This window comes from Marmota marmota, unplaced genomic scaffold (genome assembly GCF_001458135.2).
Source record: "Marmota marmota marmota unplaced genomic scaffold, marMar, whole genome shotgun sequence".
Classification (NCBI taxonomy): Eukaryota; Metazoa; Chordata; class Mammalia; order Rodentia; family Sciuridae; genus Marmota; species Marmota marmota.
This window is the reverse complement of record NW_026000224.1, coordinates 3964601-3984373: the sequence shown is the minus strand read 5'-3', so window position 1 is coordinate 3984373 and position 19773 is coordinate 3964601. Positions and strand designations below refer to the sequence as shown.

General features: G+C 52.1%; 1 protein-coding gene across 2 annotated transcripts in view; it reads left to right on the top strand.

Annotated features, from left to right (window-relative positions):
* Myom2 (myomesin 2) overlaps window positions 1-19773 on the top strand; it is a 65631-nt gene that overhangs the window by 44291 nt on the left and 1567 nt on the right. For both annotated transcript variants that reach the window (XM_015504658.2, XM_048792835.1), the window contains exons 24-36: window positions 1980-2024; window positions 2453-2589; window positions 6469-6613; window positions 6708-6767; window positions 7688-7755; window positions 10413-10526; window positions 10716-10803; window positions 11312-11350; window positions 12906-13011; window positions 17548-17711; window positions 17950-17986; window positions 18944-18966; window positions 19468-19523. In XM_015504658.2, the coding sequence (XP_015360144.1) occupies window positions 1980-2024; window positions 2453-2589; window positions 6469-6613; window positions 6708-6767; window positions 7688-7755; window positions 10413-10526; window positions 10716-10803; window positions 11312-11350; window positions 12906-13011; window positions 17548-17711; window positions 17950-17986; window positions 18944-18966; window positions 19468-19523 (1082 nt within the window). The remainder of the gene's footprint in view (window positions 1-1979; window positions 2025-2452; window positions 2590-6468; window positions 6614-6707; window positions 6768-7687; window positions 7756-10412; window positions 10527-10715; window positions 10804-11311; window positions 11351-12905; window positions 13012-17547; window positions 17712-17949; window positions 17987-18943; window positions 18967-19467; window positions 19524-19773) is intronic.

Below are 19773 nucleotides of genomic sequence, written 5' to 3'. Positions count from 1 at the left end.
ATACAGACTTCTGTATCCACCTGTTTGACTCGAGAAGGGGTGTTTGTTGGAGGCAAAAGGCGGCATATTCAAAGGAGTCAAAATTTACCATCAAGCAAATCCAGAGTGGGTGGTCTCTGCCACACAGAGCTGTGGGGGGCTCAGGTTTCACACAGTTCTTGGTGTGAGTGCAGACAGTGGAGGAGGGCTGGGGGTCGGGGAGAAGTCGGCCTGGGGCGGCCATCAAGGGGCAGGTTTTCCCAGGCGTCCACTGAGTTCATAGGCAAAGGCCTGAGGCAGGGGGCTGGTCCTTATCCCCACCCCGGGGGCGGGCGGCTCTGCGCTCCTGTCCAGCCCTCCCCTCCCCTGCTCCCTCAGCCCTGAGTGTTGTGAAGAGGTCAGCCGTGGGGCGGGCGCTCTGCAGCACCCCGAGTAGCATCACAGGACCTCTGAGGGCCTTGGAGGCCAAGGCGGCTTAGCCTGGTTCTGTAGGGTGCAGGCTCCCCCGGGTACTGGAAGGCACATAGGCAAGTCTTTGAGTTGTCAGTGGCCTCCTGGTCACAGCAGACACCACAGACTGGGTGATTCCTAGTGAACAGAGCCTTATTTTCTTATGGTTTTGGAGATGGGAAGCCCAAGATCGGGGGCTGTGTCTGTGAGGACCTTCCTGCCTCTTAACCCCTGATGGGAGGTAAACCTGGGAAGCCCAGGTCCTCCTTAATTCAGCCCCTACCCCTGGGAACATGGCTTTCACACAGCCCCACTTCTCAGCACCACTGCAGTGGGACTAAATCCCCAGCACATGAACCTTGGGGGCACATTCAAGTCATAGCCGTGGGTAGGGAGGACAGGGAAGCATCCAGGGGAGGCAGCCGGAGACACATCAGGTGTGGCTCTGCAGTGGTTGAATCCAGGAGAACTTATACAGTGAGCCAGAGGGGCGCTGGCCTCGTGCTCTGGGTCCTCACTGTGCTGCACGTACACAGGCTTCCTGTGCCGGCCCTGGCTCAAACAATTCTGTCTGCAGAAAACACCCTTAAATCATTCTGAAAAGTGAACGTATTCCTCTGCACTAGTGAGTTTTCATATGACATTTTCCATTTTAATTTTAAATCAGCAAAGGGTGAAATTCCCACCTTGTTTTATCCTATATTTGACGTGAGGCCTTGGAGTTGCAGGTGTACCTCATTCAGTGGAACATTCTCCCAGGAAATCTGAATGGGAGAGCCAGTCCTACAGTCAGACCAACAGCCAGATGGAGTTTGCTCTCGGTCAGGAAAAGACTGATTGCATTTTCCAGTTCAAATACACGTGCTCAGACATTGGTGGCCATCATCTCATTTCTGATTCCTGATTCTAGGAAGGAAGGAAGTAGAGGGGGAATAGAGAAATGGCTCCGTGCTCTGGTGGCCCCGACTCTGCTCGGGTCTTTCTGAGAGCAGTGTGTCTGTCTGCTCTCTTGTGCTCATGGTAAAGCACAGGTCAGGGCTGGACGGCTGATCACATATACACTTTCTTGTTAATAAAATCCAAGAAGGAAGTTTTGAAGGGGAGGAAACAGCATATTCCCAGCCAGGTTAGGTCAGGGAGAGGGTTCCCTTGGAGTTAGGCCCCCTGTCTTCTCCCCGAGGCCTCCTCTCTAGCTCCCTGGGAGCTGCCTGCCTGCCCAGCTCCTCCTTCCCAAGATGCAGCTCGACCTTGCCCTCTGCTTCCCCTGAGCAAGTGCGTTCTTTTTTATTTTGTTTTATTTTTATTTTTTGGTGGTGCTGGGGATTGAACCCAGGGCCTTGTGCATGGGAGGCCAGCCCTCTACCAACTGAGCTATATCCCAGCCCAGCCTGCAAGCGTGTCCTCTCCATCTTCTCAATGTTAGTTCACATTTCTTCCATATCCTCACAGTAGATCATGGTGACACAGAGTCTCTGCTCTTGTTTAGCTATGGTGTACAGGCTTCTGAATGCTCGGTCAAAATTAATTAAAATCTGTTCTCTTCATTCTAGAACTTGAGCGTTTGATGGAGCTGAGCCATGAGATAAAGAATCCCAGTAAGTAATCTGCTGCCCTGCGGGCATACTTGTAAGCCCAAGGGGCAGCTTCCCAGGGCAGGGCAGTCCCACCCTGGTCCCAGCCTGTGGGCTCGTAAGGACAGTTGCAAGTGCCTCTTTATACTCTGGAGAGGTACAACAATGTGTCTGTCAGATGCTGTCTTCAGTCCCGAGTCCCACTGAGCACGGACGAACACAGGCAGCTGCAGTGGTAGACGGCACCCTGAAGGGGCCCCCAGAACAGGTGGAGGCGTCCGTAAAGCACAGGCTCCTTGCCGACTCACCCTCCCTCGAGTTCTGGTTCCAGTGCCCAGTGCAGCTCTCCAGGGCTGTGCCGCCCGTGTTTCAGGGCTGGTGTTTCCCTGCGAGTGGCTGTGCGCTTCCTCACGAAGATGGGGCATTGACTTGAGGTTTCCTTCCTTCTGCAGCCATTCCTCTGAAATCAGAATTAGCTTATGAGATTTTCGACAAGGGCCAGGTCCGCTTCTGGCTGCAGGCTGAGCAGCTATCGCCAGACGCCCGCTTCCGCTTCGTCATCAATGACAGAGAAGTCTCAGACAGCGAGGTGAGTTCCTGCAGCTCGCTGCGGCCCTGCTGGAGCCGGGTTTGGTGGCCGTCCGCGGCTTGGGGTCAGCGTTCTGTGTGTTCCCCTTCCTTTTGAGCTTTGGAAACTGGGGGTAGGCGGTTGACAAGAGGAGAGGAGACGGCGGGTCCTCGAGGTGCTCAGAGATTGCTCTGGGTTGGATGAGACTCAGTAGTCTTTGAAATCCAAGCCTGTTGGAATCCAAAAATGACAAATTAGGTTCTCGAGACTCGGAGCTCAGCCTTATGAAGAGGTTCTGGACCTGGGGAAATGTCCCCACGGAGCAGCGCCTCTGGCGGTGGCCTGGAGGGCTTGAATTCTGTCTCTGTCCTGAGAACCTTCCTGCATCCCACCCCCGATGGCTTCCCATGGGAGACGCAGCACACTGGAGCTTGCACACTGCTGCCTTGCTGTGGAACATCTGATCTGGCAAGGGGGCGGCTAAGCTACCCTGTGGACCTCTGCCCTGTTCTGCCTTAATTGCTAAGATGACCCTCACTAGGCCCCTAGGAGTCCTCCTGTGTTCTCTGAGGTGTTGGTCCTGTGGGATACGTTTCCTCTTGCTGATACAGCACGCCAGCACACCCCGTTAGGGGACCACCTATCTGAAGGGGTCTGTTTTATTCCGTGGTGGGGTCGGTGCCTCTCGGACCCCACCATTGTGAACTCTTCTGACCCCTCTTCTCTTGACACTGAGTCAGTGTCATTGATGCACTCAGCTGGCCTACCAAGTCCTGATGCCCTGGTCACGCTCGAGGTGCACGAGTCACCAGGCCATGTGGGCAGCCCAGTTCTCTTCTCCCGAGTGGCCGCCTCATCTTCAGTCCTGCTATTCTGCAAAGCCAACAGGGGTCAACTGCAGTCCTTCAGATGGAAATCTCACATGGACCAGGATCGCATACTTATCACATGATCTGCTCAGTCTGTCCTGAGGGAATCACAGCATGCTTTAGGACTTGTCCGGGTGGCAGAGTTGGCTAGTGGAGAGCACGTAGATTCTTTGGGCTGCAGAAGAGCCAGCTGTACAGATGCCATCAGCAGGAGGCACTGCCTGATACGGTGGCCGGAGAAGTGTCTCTCTGAGCAGAGATCACGCCAAGAGATGAAGCGGAATTCAGTGTAATTGAGCTTCATTTGCAGAACATCTTTTAATTAGCTTTTCCTACAATCTTTAGAGATTGTGTCCTGGCTGCCCGGCTACTCTTTGGAATGTGGTGCACTATTTCACTTCTTAATTAGCAATCCACAGGAAGCCTTTACACTTGAAGACTGACGCTGCTTTGTGAAAGTCACATAAAATCCTGTGTTTTTGGCACTCACAGAATCATTGAACTTTATCTGCTGCATAATGGCGGTAGCAAGAAACCTAATTATTTTTCTGAAATCTGCCCAGATACCGCAGTGCAGAAAAGACTGTGGCACTGCTGAGAGTCGGGTGGGTGAGAATCCTGCCTTCACGCTCATCAGAGCTGAGGAGAGTCTGCTAGGCTGGAGACTCCAGGCCTAGGTGGGCCCCTCGCAGGGTCAGGGGTGGCCTCACTGCTTCAGCTCCGAGGGGGGCTCAGTGTTGCTGTGTGCTTCTGTCACCCATTCCCTCCCCAACAGGCGGGACCACGCCTGCCCCTTGCCCCACCCCCCGTCACGTGGGCCGTAGAGTCCCCCTGCAGGTCACAGTAGAACACGTGTCCTGCTCTCTCCCACATGTTGTGGTTTTCAACAGTGAGCATCGGGAACTCTCATTGTAGAGGTGATTTTGGGGTTTCATGAAGATGAAGCGTGGGGTGGTGGGGGAGCAGGCTCTATTCTCTTAAAGCCTGAAGTCGCGCTGCAGATATTCAGAACAGCTGCATTGCAGTTAGCCCGGAGGACGGTGTGCACCCAGGGGCGGCTGGAAGTGTCCGGCTCGTCACTTGGTGGCTTTCTGCTGTGGCATCTCTCTTCTGCCACTGGAATTTGGATGTAAAAACCAGAAGCAGCCTTAATGAGAAAGGGACCTTGTGGGAATAGATGGGCAGGTAGGAATTCCCTGTGGAGCCCTGGGGGAGGGCGGGGAGGCGTGGCTCACACAGGTGGCTGGGCTTTCGTTCTCTTCATGCTTCCTGAGGGCCTCCCACTTTCATGTCTAAAACCAGGACATCCTTGACAAATGTGGCCTGTTTTTAGCTCAGGCCCCCGGGGTGTGGGGAGGTCAGGCAGAGGAGTCAGTCCTGCTGTGATCTACAGGAGGTGCCCTGGGCCCTGCCCTTTGAGTCTGGGCTCCCGCAGGCTCCTGCTGCATTTGGGACGAGCTGTTCATTCATGTGGGTGTGGCTCTTCCTCCACGACCCCTGCTTAATTTCAGATGGTGCATTATCTGCGGGTGAATCAGACACAGCACATGAGCAACCATAAAACCTTCCCGTGTCTGTGGCTCATCACACAGTGAGAGGGCAGAGTCTCAGGGCACGTGAGGTGTGGCTAGGCTGGAGGCATTGAAGGGCCACCCAGATGGGCTGTGTGCTCAGGGCATGCTGGTGTGGTGACGGTGGTTGGGGAGTGGGTGGCTGTTGAAGGAAGGGAAGTGTCAAGGACAGGGAGGGACTGAGAAGGGAGGTCCTGGTGCAACCTCCCAGTTGACCCTGATCCAGGAGACTCGCCTGGTCCCTGGCAGCCCCGTGGCCCTCACCTACAGCCTGCCCCCTTCGGTCCCTGTTCCCCTCCATGCAGCGTGACTTTGCACCTGTTAGTCTCCCTGTTAGTGCGTATCCCTGAGGCCCGTGTCCTCCCTGGCTCGTCTTCAGGTGCTTGGTTGTCCCAGCCAGGCACTTAGAGGGAGCTGCTTCCTTCTGCAGGGCCGCGGGCAGCTCAGAACTCACAGGTGGAGAGAGTAGGAAGGCTCAAGGACTGAGGATGCCCCCAAGGAAACCCCAGTGCCAGGCCACAGCTGCAGGAGGCCACAGGGAGAGCCCGCTGCCTCTCCACGGGGGGCTGACTGCCTTATAATGTCACTTTTATTGGTGATTTTTGCTGGCTACGTGCAGTGCTAGGTGCTGGGAAAGTTTTCAGAGATAAGTAAGTGATGCCGGCTTCTCCAGGACCCATTGCTAGTGAGCCAGCAAGAGACATTTGGATGGGGGATACAGAGACCCACAGAGGGCATCCAGCCTCACCCAAAGGTGACTGGAGAGTCTCCCCTGGGGACTATCACAAGAAGTGGGGCTCGAGCAGGTCAAGGGCAAGAGGGCCACCAGATTGTCGTTGGGATACAGACACTGAGGCTCAGGAGCTGGGGGACAGGCTGCACTGGAAAATGTGAGGTGAGGCCCCGCTCTCCCACACAGAGCGAAGGAGGCAGGGAGGCCAGACCTCCCTGAGGAGGTCCTCCCCTATGTGTATCCTGAGTGCGCTGGATGACGTCAGGTGGCAAGGTCACAAGCCTGCTGTGCTGCATCTGTGCTCAGCAGAGCCTGCTGCACCCACGTGGGCGGCACTGCGGAGGCTGTGGCTGTGCACCCCAGGGACTGAGGACCACTGTGATGAGGGCCATGCAATCGTAGCTCTGTGCATGGGGTCTCTTCTTTCTTCTTTCTCTGTTGGATTTTAACTGTTTGCACAGATGCTTGTTTTGGGTATGAGGTGTCCATGTTGGGCATGAGTGTGTGGGGGTGGCACTTGCAGGGATGTCCCCAGGGGACCTGGGCTTTGTCAGGATGCAGGCTCCTGGTCTTTGGTGCGTGGTCCACCAGAGGTGGAGTTGATGACATTTCATTCTGTGTACTCTGCAGCACAAGCCCCTAAGTGACAATAGTCAATGCAACTTGTAGGTGCAGGGAGGGAGCCAGAGGGATTCCGTGGTGTGACTCCCTGTCCCTTTACGTGCAGACACACAGAATCAAGTGTGACAAACCAACTGGCGTCATTGAGATGGTGATGGATCGGTGCACCGCTGAGAATGAAGGCACATACACTGTGCAGATTCAGGATGGAAAAGCCAAGAGGCACTCTTCCCTGGTTCTTATTGGAGATGGTACGCTGCATTGCATTCTTTCACGTGTCAAAGAAAATTCTTCAGTAGGGGAAAGCAAACCTGTTTATGTCTCTCTCTTGGATGTTGACCGTAGCCTTCAGGACCGTCCTAGAAGAGGCTGAGTTTCAAAGGAAGGAGTTTCTCAGGAAGCAAGGTAAGCTGGCTCCCCGAGGCGCAGCAGGGAGCCGGGACCGGGGTCTGAGCCCTCGCATCCTCTCAGGTCTCTGCGTCTTCAGTGGCAAAGCCACGCCCTTCCGTGGCCGAGGGAACCTGGATGCTTCTCTGTCCTCTGCTTTGTGCGCACCCTGCCTGTTCGTCTAACTTGGAACCCCAGGACTCTCTTGTTCCTGTGTCCTGTCACAGCCCATGGGGAAAGTGTCCATCTGGCCAGTCTCTGTGCCAACTTGCTGACTAACTGGTGTTCTGCACACTGTCCTTCCCAACCACTCCCTGGCTTTGTAACACACGTTGGCAACTCCACACAGCGTGAGACACGCGGGCGCACTCCCACTCCAGGACCCCGGGTGTGACCACATCGTGTCTCCCACCTCACCGGGTGCAACCCTCTGACCAATCAGCAGTCAGATGGACATCTGTAATGGCCTTCATGGTCCGGGGCCTGTCATTTTCTGGCTCTGCTTCTCCTTCTTACCCCATCTCCATCTGAGCCAAGTGTGTAGAACGTGATTTTATGAAAGGAGTTGACACTTACTTGCTAACCCTGCTTTGCATTTTTGTGTTGATGGGACAATCACATTGTTAATATATTGCTTCTACATTTATTTTAAATAAAAGTGATTGAGATTTTAAACAAATGTACATAATCTATCCTTGATTTTAAAAGCCACACAAACCATGCATAACAAAACCTCTAGGTCAAGCTGTTGGCCAGGTCGACTTCGGGGCTGTGAAAGTACCTCAGTTTCATAGTGTACAGAAGTGCTGTATGTAAGCAGTACACACATGTGTATATCCACACACAGCTAGAAGCACACACCATACACATGTGTATTCAATATCTGTACAATACACACTTACTCATGGGTATAAGCTCTTTCCCTTTTCCCCCCCTAGGCCCTCACTTTGCTGAGTATCTGCACTGGGATGTCACGGAAGAATGTGAGGTTCGGCTGATCTGTAAGGTGAGGACCTCGTTCCAAGGTGGAGCAGACAGGGGCCACTCTTGGTCTTGGCAGAGGTTGAGGGTTGGGCCCTGTGGTCTGGCTCAGGTGTGTGCAGAGGGACGGCTTTGTTCTGGTGGCATTCAGGGCTTGCCCTTCCTTCTTTGTGAGAAGATGGCAGGATGGTGACCTGCAAGAGAAGGCTCAAGTGGGTGTTTAAGTCTTGGCAGGTGAGTTTGTGAGAGAGCCCCTGACGAAGTCCACCCATTGTGCACTGCTCTTGGAACTTCACGGGGCACATTTGGGAACGTGATGTTTTCCAAGTTTCAATAACTCAGCAGTTAACCAGCTTTAATTTTGGTTAGATTGCATTTTCCTCAGGAAACCTGTGGCTTGTTCGCCCACTCAGTGATTGCCACTGGGCTGGGTGGGGGGTAAGAGGTCCGTTATGCATGGTCTCTCTCCTCAACGTAATCGCAGTCTGAGGGGGCGGGAGACAAAAGCAAGCAGGGAGTTTCAGCAAGGGGAGGACTCCGGAGCCGAGTAGGGCAGCCCAGGACACAGTCAGTAGGTGAAGGGTGGCCCGCAAGCCCAGGAGCAGGAGCTGCCAGGTACACAAAGCCCCCGGAGGGAGCACCGTACAGCACCAGTGTCCTAAACAACATCCAGACCTGAGCTGGGAGCCAGGAGGGCTGGACCCTGGCAGAGCAGGAGGGTGGGCGCCTGGAGGCTTGTCCAGGAGGAAGGAGTGTGGGGGGAGAGCTGGGGGAGAGCTGGTCGCACCCGGGAGCCACGCGCTCCCTGAAATCTGTGGGAAAATGTAACTGTCGATTTCCTGACCATCGTTAGTGTTGGTGATTGATTTTCAATGTCCTATCGACACATCTCTTCTTATTGAAAACTAGGGCTAAAGCCCTGACATTTAATATGCTTAAGGCCATCCTACATTTATTATAAAGAAATTACTTAGTGTTTTTGTAGTGAATTTCTTGCCCTAATATGTTTAATAGGAATATTCAAAGACAAATCATTTCTTTTTCTTTTTGTGCTTAGGATTGAACTCGGGGTGTTTTACCACTGAGCCACAGCCCTAGAGAGTTTTACTGTTTATTTTGAGACAGGGTCTCACTAAGTTGCCTAGGGCCTTGCCTCCCCAGCCTCTGGGATTGCAGGTGTGCAGAAACACTTACAAAAGAAGTTTACTTGCAAAGAAGTGGCAAGAGAGCTGCCTCAGCAGGGCTCCCTCAACAAGTGAAAGCATTTCAGGTAGTTAAAGGAAGATGCCCCTGGATGGCCAAGCGTAGCTGTTTACTTAGCTGTTCACACTGGTAAAAGAGCAGTTTTCTCAAATGATTACCATGTGTGGAAAGGTGTGCATCTTCTAGACATCAGTCCACTAGGTGGTCAGTACTTAGCACACACGGGGGCAGGTGCTCGGTATGCTGGGTCTTCTCTTTCTTCTGACTCCTGGGGAACCCAGGGTCGTGCACAGCCCATGGGCAGCAGCAAAAAATATGAGTTCTTCCCTGGGGACTCTGATGTCACCTAAGTGGTGTATTACTCTCTGCAGATATTTCAAACTACCCTGTGTCCTTGACTAAAGGCTCTACCAACTTTTAAACTCAGATGTTGGAGAAACCAAATAAATATTGCTTGAGATTTGAGTATTTTTGCAATTTAATGCACCGACTTTACATGAGTAAAGTCAGTTCTGAAATTCTGTGGACCAGTTTTCATCTAAGGATACTGTGGCAGACGGCTATTTTAAACTTTATGTATGTGACAAAATACGGGGAGGATGATTTATGATGTTAGAGGAAGGTCCTGCCTCCCAGCCCCCTGTGCACTTGTCCCCAGGAGTTCCTCAGACACTGGGCCAGGCAGGCTCCCAAACTGGGGGCAAGTGTGACTGGGCAGGCGGAACCCCTGCTTTATGGGGACTGTATTTTGGCATTGCTGCTGATGACGGCAGTGCACGCGGCTGCTGTGGGAAGCCTTCACGTTTCCTAAGCATCTGTGCTTCCCAACCCTGCCTTTGTCTCCTGGTCTGCGTGGGTTAGGGATGCAGACTGCCAGCCTGGAGTGGGAGAGCACAGCTCCCCTGTGCAGAGAACGCTCTTCACCGCCCGCACCCTGGGGCCTGTGTGCAGAGCACCTGCCTGGGCTCCCCCAGCCTAGCTTCTCAGCCAGAGACAGGCTGGCGGGGCGTTCAGGAGAGGGAGAGTCCTCTTTCTGCATCCCACTCTGCACGGCAGCACCTGGAGCGTCACACTGCTCAGGAGCAGCCACTGGGTAGTTTCACACGCTCCAAGGACAGTCCAGCTGTTTATAAATAAGATGCACTGCTGATGACTAGTCCTGATTAGGGCACTTCACCTAAACCAAAAGGTCTGATTTCACGGTCCAAAATGACTTCCCATCTGTGAAGTGGGAATTTAGGAAAGTATTGTCATTAGAAGTGATAAGGGCCAGGGTGTAGCTCCGTGGTGGAGCACTTGCCTCACACCTGAGGGTCCTGAGAGGAGGGAAAGCTTATCCATGGGCCTCTATCTGAGAGAATGGTGTGTGTGTGTGTGTGTGTGTGTGTGTGTGTGTGTAAGATCTTTAATTTATAGTCCTAAAGTCTTTCTACAAGCCAGAGTGATTCATGTGCTACACTGAAGATTTCTGTTTTGTAGGTTGCAAACACCAAGAAAGAAACGGTTTTCAAGTGGCTCAAGGATGATGTTCTGTATGAGACTGAGACCATGCCTAACCTGGAGAAGGGGATCTGTGAGCTGCTCATACCAAAGGTATTGTATGCTCAGTAAAATCAGAGAACCCAAGCGAGTTAGGTTTTTTGATAACTCCTGAATTCTGCATTGTCTTCCAGTGTGTGTTCTGAAATTCCATAGTTTACAAGGAAATGGATTAGCATTTGCTACATTTTGTGCCCCACACATACTGATTGTACATAAATATGGGGTGTGCTCTATTTGTAGTTGTCCAAGAAGGACCATGGTGAATACAAGGCGACCTTGAAAGATGACAGAGGTCAAGACGTGTCTACCCTTGACATAGCTGGCAAAGGTAAAAGGACCCTTCATCCTGCCAGGAATCGCCCTGTCCCCAGGGCGAGCTGGGTGAGACATGCATGCTCCTGTGTCCTCAGCGGGTACACACACTGTTTCTGCAGCAGAAACTTGTAGAAGGAAACATTCATTGCATTCAGAGCTGCTGAAGTGTTTTAGAGAAATGTATGATTCTACTGCAGCTTAGGGGAAATGTCATCTGGACCCTTCACGGGAAGCCAGCTCATCCCAACACCAACAGAGCTGAAATGCTGGCAGCTGTGATGGAGAGGTTCATTAAACCCACAGCTGGATTTGTGTTGAATGAAATGTTCTTGCCCATACTTTGAAAGAGACTAGGTTAGAAGGATTTATCGCCCTCTTGGGCCTTTTACGGATGGATATCACTATTTTCATTCTTCATTTTTCAAATGAACGTCCTGGTTTCTGGCGTCTAACGCAATGTTGGAAAGGCTGCTTTCTGTGAGATAACACGTGGTCACCGTGCATTCCCTTTTCCCTTCCAGTGTACGAGGACATGATTCTGGCGATGAGTCGGGTCTGTGGTAAGCAAGTGCTCTCTGCTTCTCCAGTCACTTTGCATGCTACAGTCTATTGCCTGAAGTGGCCTTCGCCCCTCCCGGGACGGAGCTTGTGGGCCACAGTGCACGCAGCTCCATGATGCTCCCTTCAGTGTTTTCCGCGTTGGATCTGGAGTCTGTGTTTAGTTTAAAATCAGAATTCATCACCTCTTCCAACATGCCTTGGTTAGTCTGGACAGTTGCTTTATCCAAATTTGTTATCAGTATCTTTATTTCAAACGATAAATAGCAATAATGAAATTTTAAAACTCGGGCTTTGTGTCACAGGCATTAGATTAATTTTAGATTGGCAAATAAGTTCTCTCTCTTGATCTGCCTTCCTGTGGAAACTGTGAGAGCAAAAATATGGGTTAATAATTCAATCATGATATATTTACATGGTGGTTTATGCTGACAATCATGTGATTTTACTACGGTAGGCTCTTTAGAGAGGTCATAATCTGTATCTTCTGATGAGTAACCGAGACCTAGGCGTCAGGAGGTCTAACTGCATGGGCAGCCAGCTGCGGTCAGGACCCCAGCAGAAGCCCTCGGCTGAGCACAGGGTCCACTGCAGACACTCCGTCTCTGGCATTCCTGTGAGATTGTGTGTTCCCGCTGCTTACCCCAGGCAGTGGGGTAAGAGAGACTCTCTAGTTTTGCTAGCAAGCCTACCTGGTTGTGCATGGACCCATGTTCTTCACTCTGGGAAGGTAGACCAGGCCCGTTGAAGGCAGCCTCTCCTTGCCCTCTCAGGAAGCTTCTCGTGCACGTAGGGCACACAGCTGGGGGCCACCAGGGGATGATGCTTAGATTTTTCTTCTGTCCTCTCACCCAGGAACTCCTGGTGCTGGAGGACTGACCCCAGGCCCCCATCTCCTTGACCCCGTCACTCCTGCCGAGGGTCACTCCTTGGCTGACCTTCCACGACACCTAAGATGCAGGCCAATGAGTGTTTTCCATGCTGCATGTTTATGCCCTTGTGGCTCTCCCACTGAAGCCAAGCAGCTAGGGGCAGATGCCGATCCTCTTCCAAAGCCATGAGTCTCTGAGGTGTTTAGCAAAGGGCTTTCCAAATCATCCTGGCATGGCCAATGCTCACGTAGAGAATGAATATTACACGGGAATGTGGAGCAAAAGTCTTTGACTGCATAGTTCACCACACTCAAATGAGAGGATGCGGTGCTGGTGGACACACCGGAGTGTCAGGATCAGCATGGACACGGGCGAGTGCAGAACAGGAGCGGGTGTGCCTGGGGAGGTGTGTGTTTGAAGTAGAGAGCGTCACTGAGAATAGGACCTGGGGCCTGGCACACACTTAGGGCATCCCTCACTAGAAAAGAGTGCTGTGTGATCAGCAAAGATAAAGGGTGTGGTGACAACAGTGTGTGACGGCCTATGGCAAGTGCCTTACTCCTCTCTCACTACTGCCAAGCAGAGAGACTTTATATGTCGAATCTTTAAGATATGCACAGTATTCCACACCCGATATCCAGTGTGCCGCTGCTCCCCTGACACCTGCGTGGCTCTGTGTCTGCAGGGGCGTCTGCCTCTCCATTGAAGATCCTGTGCACCCCGGAGGGCATCCGGCTTCAGTGCTTCATGAAGTACTTCACAGAGGAGATGAAGGTCAACTGGTACCACAAGTGAGTCCTAGGCAGCAGCCGTGGCCCAGGCGCACGGCCAGGATGGGGCTGGGTGCCACGGCATTGGCTGGTCCTGCCTGATTTCAGTTCTGCGCCATCGTGAGCCCTGGGCTGGGCTGGGGGCCGGCTGGCTGTGGGGAGGACCTGCAAAGGAGAAGGAGTGACTCCTGCGGTTGTCAGAGTTTCCCCATGCACCGGGCTGCTCCTGGTGCGCCTCACTGGGAGCGAGCAGGGAGGGAAGAGGGAGCAGCCCCTGGAGGCCGGGGTGCACATCCCCAGCAGCTCCATCAGGAACCCGGGGCCCAACGTGCCATCACTGAAGTAATGCAGAGGCCGCCGTCCTGCCACACGAGCAGCATGGCCTCTGTCCCGCCTACCTGGGCGGGTCCCGTCACCGACAGAGCAACTGCGTGGAGCTGTCCCTCAGCCATGCACAGGGTTCTCTGCCACCGGGGTCTGGCCCTTCAGAACTGAGCTGCAGGCTCGCACCCGAGACCAGGCAGGTGGCATCTAAGTCCCAGGGTTTCTGTGTTGGGATCACCATCCCCAGAGCCCACAGCTGCTGGTGCGAGGACCTGAGGAGGGGCAGATGCAGCCAGTGCTGCTTTGCTGTCCCTCGTAACCCGAGAGAGGCCAGAGGGCAATGTCCACGGGCTGTGCTTCCAGGGTGTCCCATCTCTGTCCTGGTGTCCATACTGTGCCTTTGGACATTGCATTTGCCTAATTTGGGTTTCAGAAGGGAAACAGTGGTCATAAACAGCATTATTGATTTTAAACAGTATTATTTTGTCCAGGTGGGTCTAGCTATGAGCAACTCCTAGTTTTAAAGGGCTACATGTTCCTGTGTTTTTCTGTTGAGAGTCTGGCACACTACAGCCTTGTCTTGGATGCTGGGCTTAGAAACGGAATAGTATGGCCCTCAGAGCTTGGTAACTCGTGCTTGGAACTGGTGCCTGCTGTGCTCTTGAGTGTGACAGCCAGCACCGGGCAGACTCCTTACACATCCGTGTGGAGGATCTTGGTAGAAAAGTGTATTGGAGGCAGGGGACTAACACTCGGGTACACTATGTGGTGTATTTGTTTATGGGACTTATTTGTTAAGACGATGAATCTCTCTTCAGCTGAATCAAACCCCCTGGAACCCAGGATCTATTACCTCTTCTCTGTTTCCTTCTGTTTTTTTTTTTTTTTTTTTAAATCAGAAATTGAACCCAGGGGTGCTTAACCACTGAGCTGCATTCCCAGCCTGTTTTTATTTTTTTTTATTTTTTTTATTGTTGGTTGTTCAAAACATTACATAGTTCTTGATATATCATATTTCACACTTTGATTCAAGTGGGTTATGAACTCCCATTTTTACCCCGTATACAGATTGCAGAATCACATCAGTTACACATCCACTGATTTACATATTGCCATACTAGTGTCTGTTGTGTTCTGCTGCCTTTCCTATCCTCTACTATCCCCCCTCCCCTCCCCTCTTCTCTCTCTACCCCCTCTACTGTCATTCATTTCTCCCCCTTGTATTCTTTTTCCCTTTCCCCTCACTTCCTCTTGTATGTACTTTTGTATAACCCTGAGGGTCTCCTTCCATTTCCATGCAATTTCCCTTCTCTCTCCCTTTCCCTCCCACCTCTCATCCCTGTTTAATGTTAATCTTCTTCTCATGCTCTTCGTCCCTACTCTGTTCTTAGTTACTCTCCTTATATCAAAGAAGACATTTGGCATTTGTTTTTTAGGGATTGGCTAGCTTCACTTAGCATAATCTGCTCTAATGCCATCCATTTCCCTGTAAATTCTATGATTTTGTCATTTTTTAATGCAGAGTAATACTCCATTGTGTATAAATGCCACATTTTTTTTATCCATTCGTCTATTGAAGGGCATCTAGGTTGGTTCCACAGTCTTGCTATTGTGAATTGTGCTGCTATGAACATCGATGTAGCAGTGTCCCTGTAGCATGCTCTTTTTAGGTCTTTAGGGAATAGACCGAGAAGGGGAATAGCTGGGTCAAATGGTGGCTCCATTCCCAGCTTTCCAAGAAACCTCCATACTGCTTTCCAAATTGGCTGCACCAATTTGCAGTCCCACCAGCAATGTTCAAGTGTACCCTTTTCCCCACATCCTCGCCAGCACTTGTTGTTGTTTGACTTCATAATGGCTGCCAATCTTACTGGAGTGAGATGGTATCTTAGGGTGGTTTTGATTTGCATTTCTCTGACTGCTAGAGATGGTGAGCATTTTTTCATGTACTTGTTGATTGATTGTATGTCCTCCTCTGAGAAGTGTCTGTTCAGGTCCTTCCCAGCCTGTTTTTAATTCTTTATTTTGAGACAGGGTCTTGCTGAGTTTCTTAGGGCTTTGCTAAGTTGCTGAGGCTGGCTTTGAACTTGCAATCCTCCTGCCTCGGCCTCCCAGGCCTCCTCTTTTATGGCAGTGTGATTCATGGAAAGCTGTACACAGGTGCAGCTGTGCCCTGCATCCGGCCATGGTGGGGCTGGTCATGGTGTCCATGCCTGGAGAGGCCACGCCCCTTCAGCTTGTCTGGCTTGTCTGAGGAGTGTACTCTGTGTTGGGTCTGGGGATTTGGAGACCACACTCGCCCATACACACCTGCACGGGCACACACAGTCGTGTGGATGTGCGATGTCAGCCCTAGCTTGTGGCACTTGTGCCCAACACCTGACACATGGTTTCAGGTGGTGCTCACAGATGCCCGATGACTTGGGTATTAATGCCCCATTTTAGAGATGAGGAAGTTCAGGGTTAGTGAGAGAAATATGTCCCTTGTTCAAGGCCACACAATTAGTAAGTGAAGAGCAGGGAACTGAATGGAGTTTGCAGTTACTACCAGGCATTCGTGAGTGACAGGGAGCCTCATGAGGGTGTTCATCCCAGACAGACAGGGGCACAGTGCACAGGTCTGACCACCACCATGCAGCATCCAGGGAAGAGTCACTAGATACACAGAGAGGCAGAAACACTGCAGCAAATTCCTGACTTGTTGAAGGGGCATTGTTTCTGCTTGTTCTTCTCCAAACAGGATTTATTATACAATAGAGCTGGCACTTCTTTAGCAGTTTTATAACCCAAGCATAACCTTTGGGCCTCAAGGTATTATATAAACTGGAAAGGATGTACTTTTAGGTACGTTTTACTGTTTGACTATTAAACAGCATTGAGCTGTGTGTTCATCTGCTCTGTGGTTGTAGTCCATCACTGAGATGCAAGGCTTGGACATTAAAAGTAGATGCTCTACTTGGATATTAAAAGAGCTATCAGGTGGCAACTGCAGACAGAGAGCACTGAGCAGGGCTACGGGGCCTGGGCTGTCCTTAGTAGCCCATTCCCTGAGATCAGTGTGGAAGCCCAGGAGCTGCCTCCTGGCCTGGCCCCTGCAGCCCCCTGAACCCCATCCTTGGCTGCTGCAAGGGTGATAAGACACACCGTGAGTTCCAGGGCCGGTTCTCTGCAGAACCCCTACTTGGCCAAAGTTACTGTGGCCTCTGCTTGAAGCTGGTGGGTGGAGAGAGACCTGCGTCCTAGTGTGTGTGTGGCCCTGGAGTCTGTTTCCCTGAGCCCAGGACTGTGACTTCTGTGAATCTTTCCCTCACCCTCTAACTCTCAGTGACTGGGAGGTGGTCTCTGCAGGCCTGTCCAAACAGGCTGGCCTCACAGTGTGGCCTAGGGGTCGTGCTGGAAGGCAGGGCTGGCACCTAGTCCTTGGTCAAGCTTTAAACCCTGTGTAGGTCCACAAAGGTGGGGCTCAGCGCCTCGGCCATTTGTAAGCAGACAGCACGATGACATGGAGCGCAGCTGGCACCGCTGTCCTCCTCGGAGCTCCTTCACCTTGTGGACTGAAGCTCTGTCCCTACGGAACACCGGCTCCCCGGCCCTCCCCAAGCCCCTGGCATGCACCAGCCTACCTCTGTCCCAGGGCCTCCTCTGAGTGGGGCCCCATGTGGCTGTCCCCTGTGTCTGCCGTTTCACTGAGCTGGCGTCCTCAGGGTTCACTCAGGCTATGCCGGGGCAGAAGCTCCTTACCCATTTAGGGCTGAGTAAATCCCGCCATCTGTAGAGACCACCTTGCCTTATCCTTCTTCTCTCAGCAGACACGAGTTGCACACATCTGGCCGTGTGTGCGGTGCTGCTGTGAGCTTGGTGCACATGTATCTGCCTGCACCCCTCCTTCCAGGTCTTTGGAGTGTACTCCCATAAGTGCAATTGCTGCGGCATATCAGAGTTTCATTTGCAGTTTTGTGAGGAGCTGCCATGCTGTATGAAGTATTTTGAAGTTTATCATGTGACAGGTGTATATTATATACTAATGCATCTTTAAAATTAAGTACAGTGTAGTTTCAGGAAGCGTCAGGTTTGAGTTACTGATGTTCTTGGTGAAACTGTAGTAGCCAGAACATCTCCAGGCCATTGGCATCAGTGAGAAAGACCCCCCCGCTCAGCGTACATAGTGTTGCCCCCGGTACTGTGCGTCGGACATGGAAACTGAATCGAAGTGTTGCTGTGACTTCTTTAAAGAGATGCCAAGATCTCGTCCAGCGAGCACATGCGCATAGGGGGCAGTGAGGAGATGGCCTGGCTGCAGATCTGTGAACCCACGGAGAAGGACAAAGGCAAATACACTTTTGAGATTTTTGATGGCAAAGACAATCATCATCGCTCACTCGACCTCTCTGGACAAGGTGAGAGACCTGTGCATTATCTACCCATGCCTGGTACCCAGTGATCCATTCAGATCCCAAAACAGAGGAGATGTGCTGACCGTTCACCTGAGTGTGTGATTTCATTCAGAGAAAATCTCTTCTGGGCAGTGCATTACTCGTTTGGTCATTGATCATTTCTGTTGATCAAACCTGCAACATCTGCAGACAGGAGCTGAGCTCTTCCACAGTTAGTAACGTGTGCACTGTTTCCTTGCAGCCTTCGATGAAGCCTTTGCGGAGTTCCAGCAACTCAAGTAAGACCTTCATACATGATTATTTTTATATCAGATCGTGGTCTGGCTGGCTCAGGGCATTTTGCTATGTGAGGGAATGTCTATAAACGCCCAGGTGACCCCAGGAATGTGCTCTTCAGGTAGTTCACTCTGTAGCAGGGCAGCATTCTTCTAAACCAGAAACACATTTATGAGTTAGCTTTTCAGAGTTGTCACAACCCTGCTTACTTTAAATGATGAGATTTCTGAAATCATTGAAATCATGGTGACACATCATACAGAACAACTTTAAACAAATGATTGGGGATTTCCGCATGCCTGTCTGAGTCTTAGAGGATTCAAATGAGCGCTTGCTAGTGATGTGTCACATCTGCACAAGTAAGATAAACCCAAACCATCAATTCAGAATCACTTTAAAAGTCTTCAATGTGATCTGGTGAATTTGGTGAAAGAAAGTAAGTTTCTCCACCTGGTGGGTCTGCCTGCGGCCTTCCCTCTGCGACCCAGTGTCTGGCTGGTGTGCTCCCCATCACAGAAAAGGCAGAGGAAGAGATCAGAAAAGTCAACTTTGGCCTTCGTGAGCAGAGGGTCCATATCCCTGGGTTCAGCCAACCGTGATAAAAAGCACTTGGAAAGAGATTGCACGTGTGCTGACCATGCACGACTTTTTCTCATCATGATCCCTAAAACAATTCAGTGTAAGTGTGCTTTTCCAAGGGTCCACTAGGCATTAGGAGTTACAGGCAGTCTAGGGATGACTTAAAGGAAACCAGAGGCACTAGCTTCTATGCAAACACCAGGCCTCTTCATCTGAAGGGCTTGCGCAGAGTGGGGTTTGGTGTCTTTGGGGTCCTGGAACAGACCCTGGGGACTGAGGGAGATTGCACAGAGAAGCAGGTGTATGCTCTTCCTGTGCTTCTGTGTGGTGCGTTTTTGACAGCAGCATGTCTGTTCTCTCTCTCCTCCCCGTGGTGTTAGGGCTGCGGCCTTTGCAGAGAAGAGTAAGTACATGTGGGATGATAACAGGACGGCACGTGACCTGGGTGCAAAGGGTGCCCGTTTCCCATGACTAACTTGGTGTGCAGACAATAAGCGGCCAGCGTTCCTGCCCCCATTCAAGCATGTCCAGCCTCCTTCTAGATTCGCTTTTCTTAACCTGGACCTTTCTCCTTCCTGTCTTCCACCCCCCCCCCCTTGCAAAATCCTGCTCCCCATGCCACAACCCCTCTCCTCCTCCCGGGTCATGGGTTGGCACTCTTCTGTCACCCTCGGGCACACATCCCACATTTCCTCTGGAGCCTGTCGCCTGCCCCTGAACAGGGTCTGCTCTTCTGGTCTGCCTGCCCGTGGCCTGTGGTTCCTCTTCCACGGTGCATGTATCCTTCTCTTCCCTGTCGCCTCCCAGAGGGGCACATGCCCCTTCCCACTTCCACCTTGGTGCCACGAGGTGCCAGGGAACGTGCTGTCAGTGCCTTCCCAACACAGTGGCTTTCCTGTTGCAGATCGTGGCAAGGTGATTGGTGGCCTGCCTGATGTGGTGACCATAATGGAAGGCAAGGTGAGAGCAGGCTGCAGGGTGCAGAGCTGGGGCAGAGGGCGGCCACGCACGAGTGTGCAACCCCATCCTCAGGACAGGGGGCGGCCACGCAGGGGTGTGCAACCCTATCCTCAGGACAGGGGGTGGCCATGCAGGGGTGTGCAACCCTATCCTCAGGGCAGGGGGCGGCCGCGCAGTGGGGGCGCGGCCCCATCCTCAGGGCAGGCAGGGGCGCTCCAGAGAGTGTGTGAGGTGTCACCACTAGGCCTGC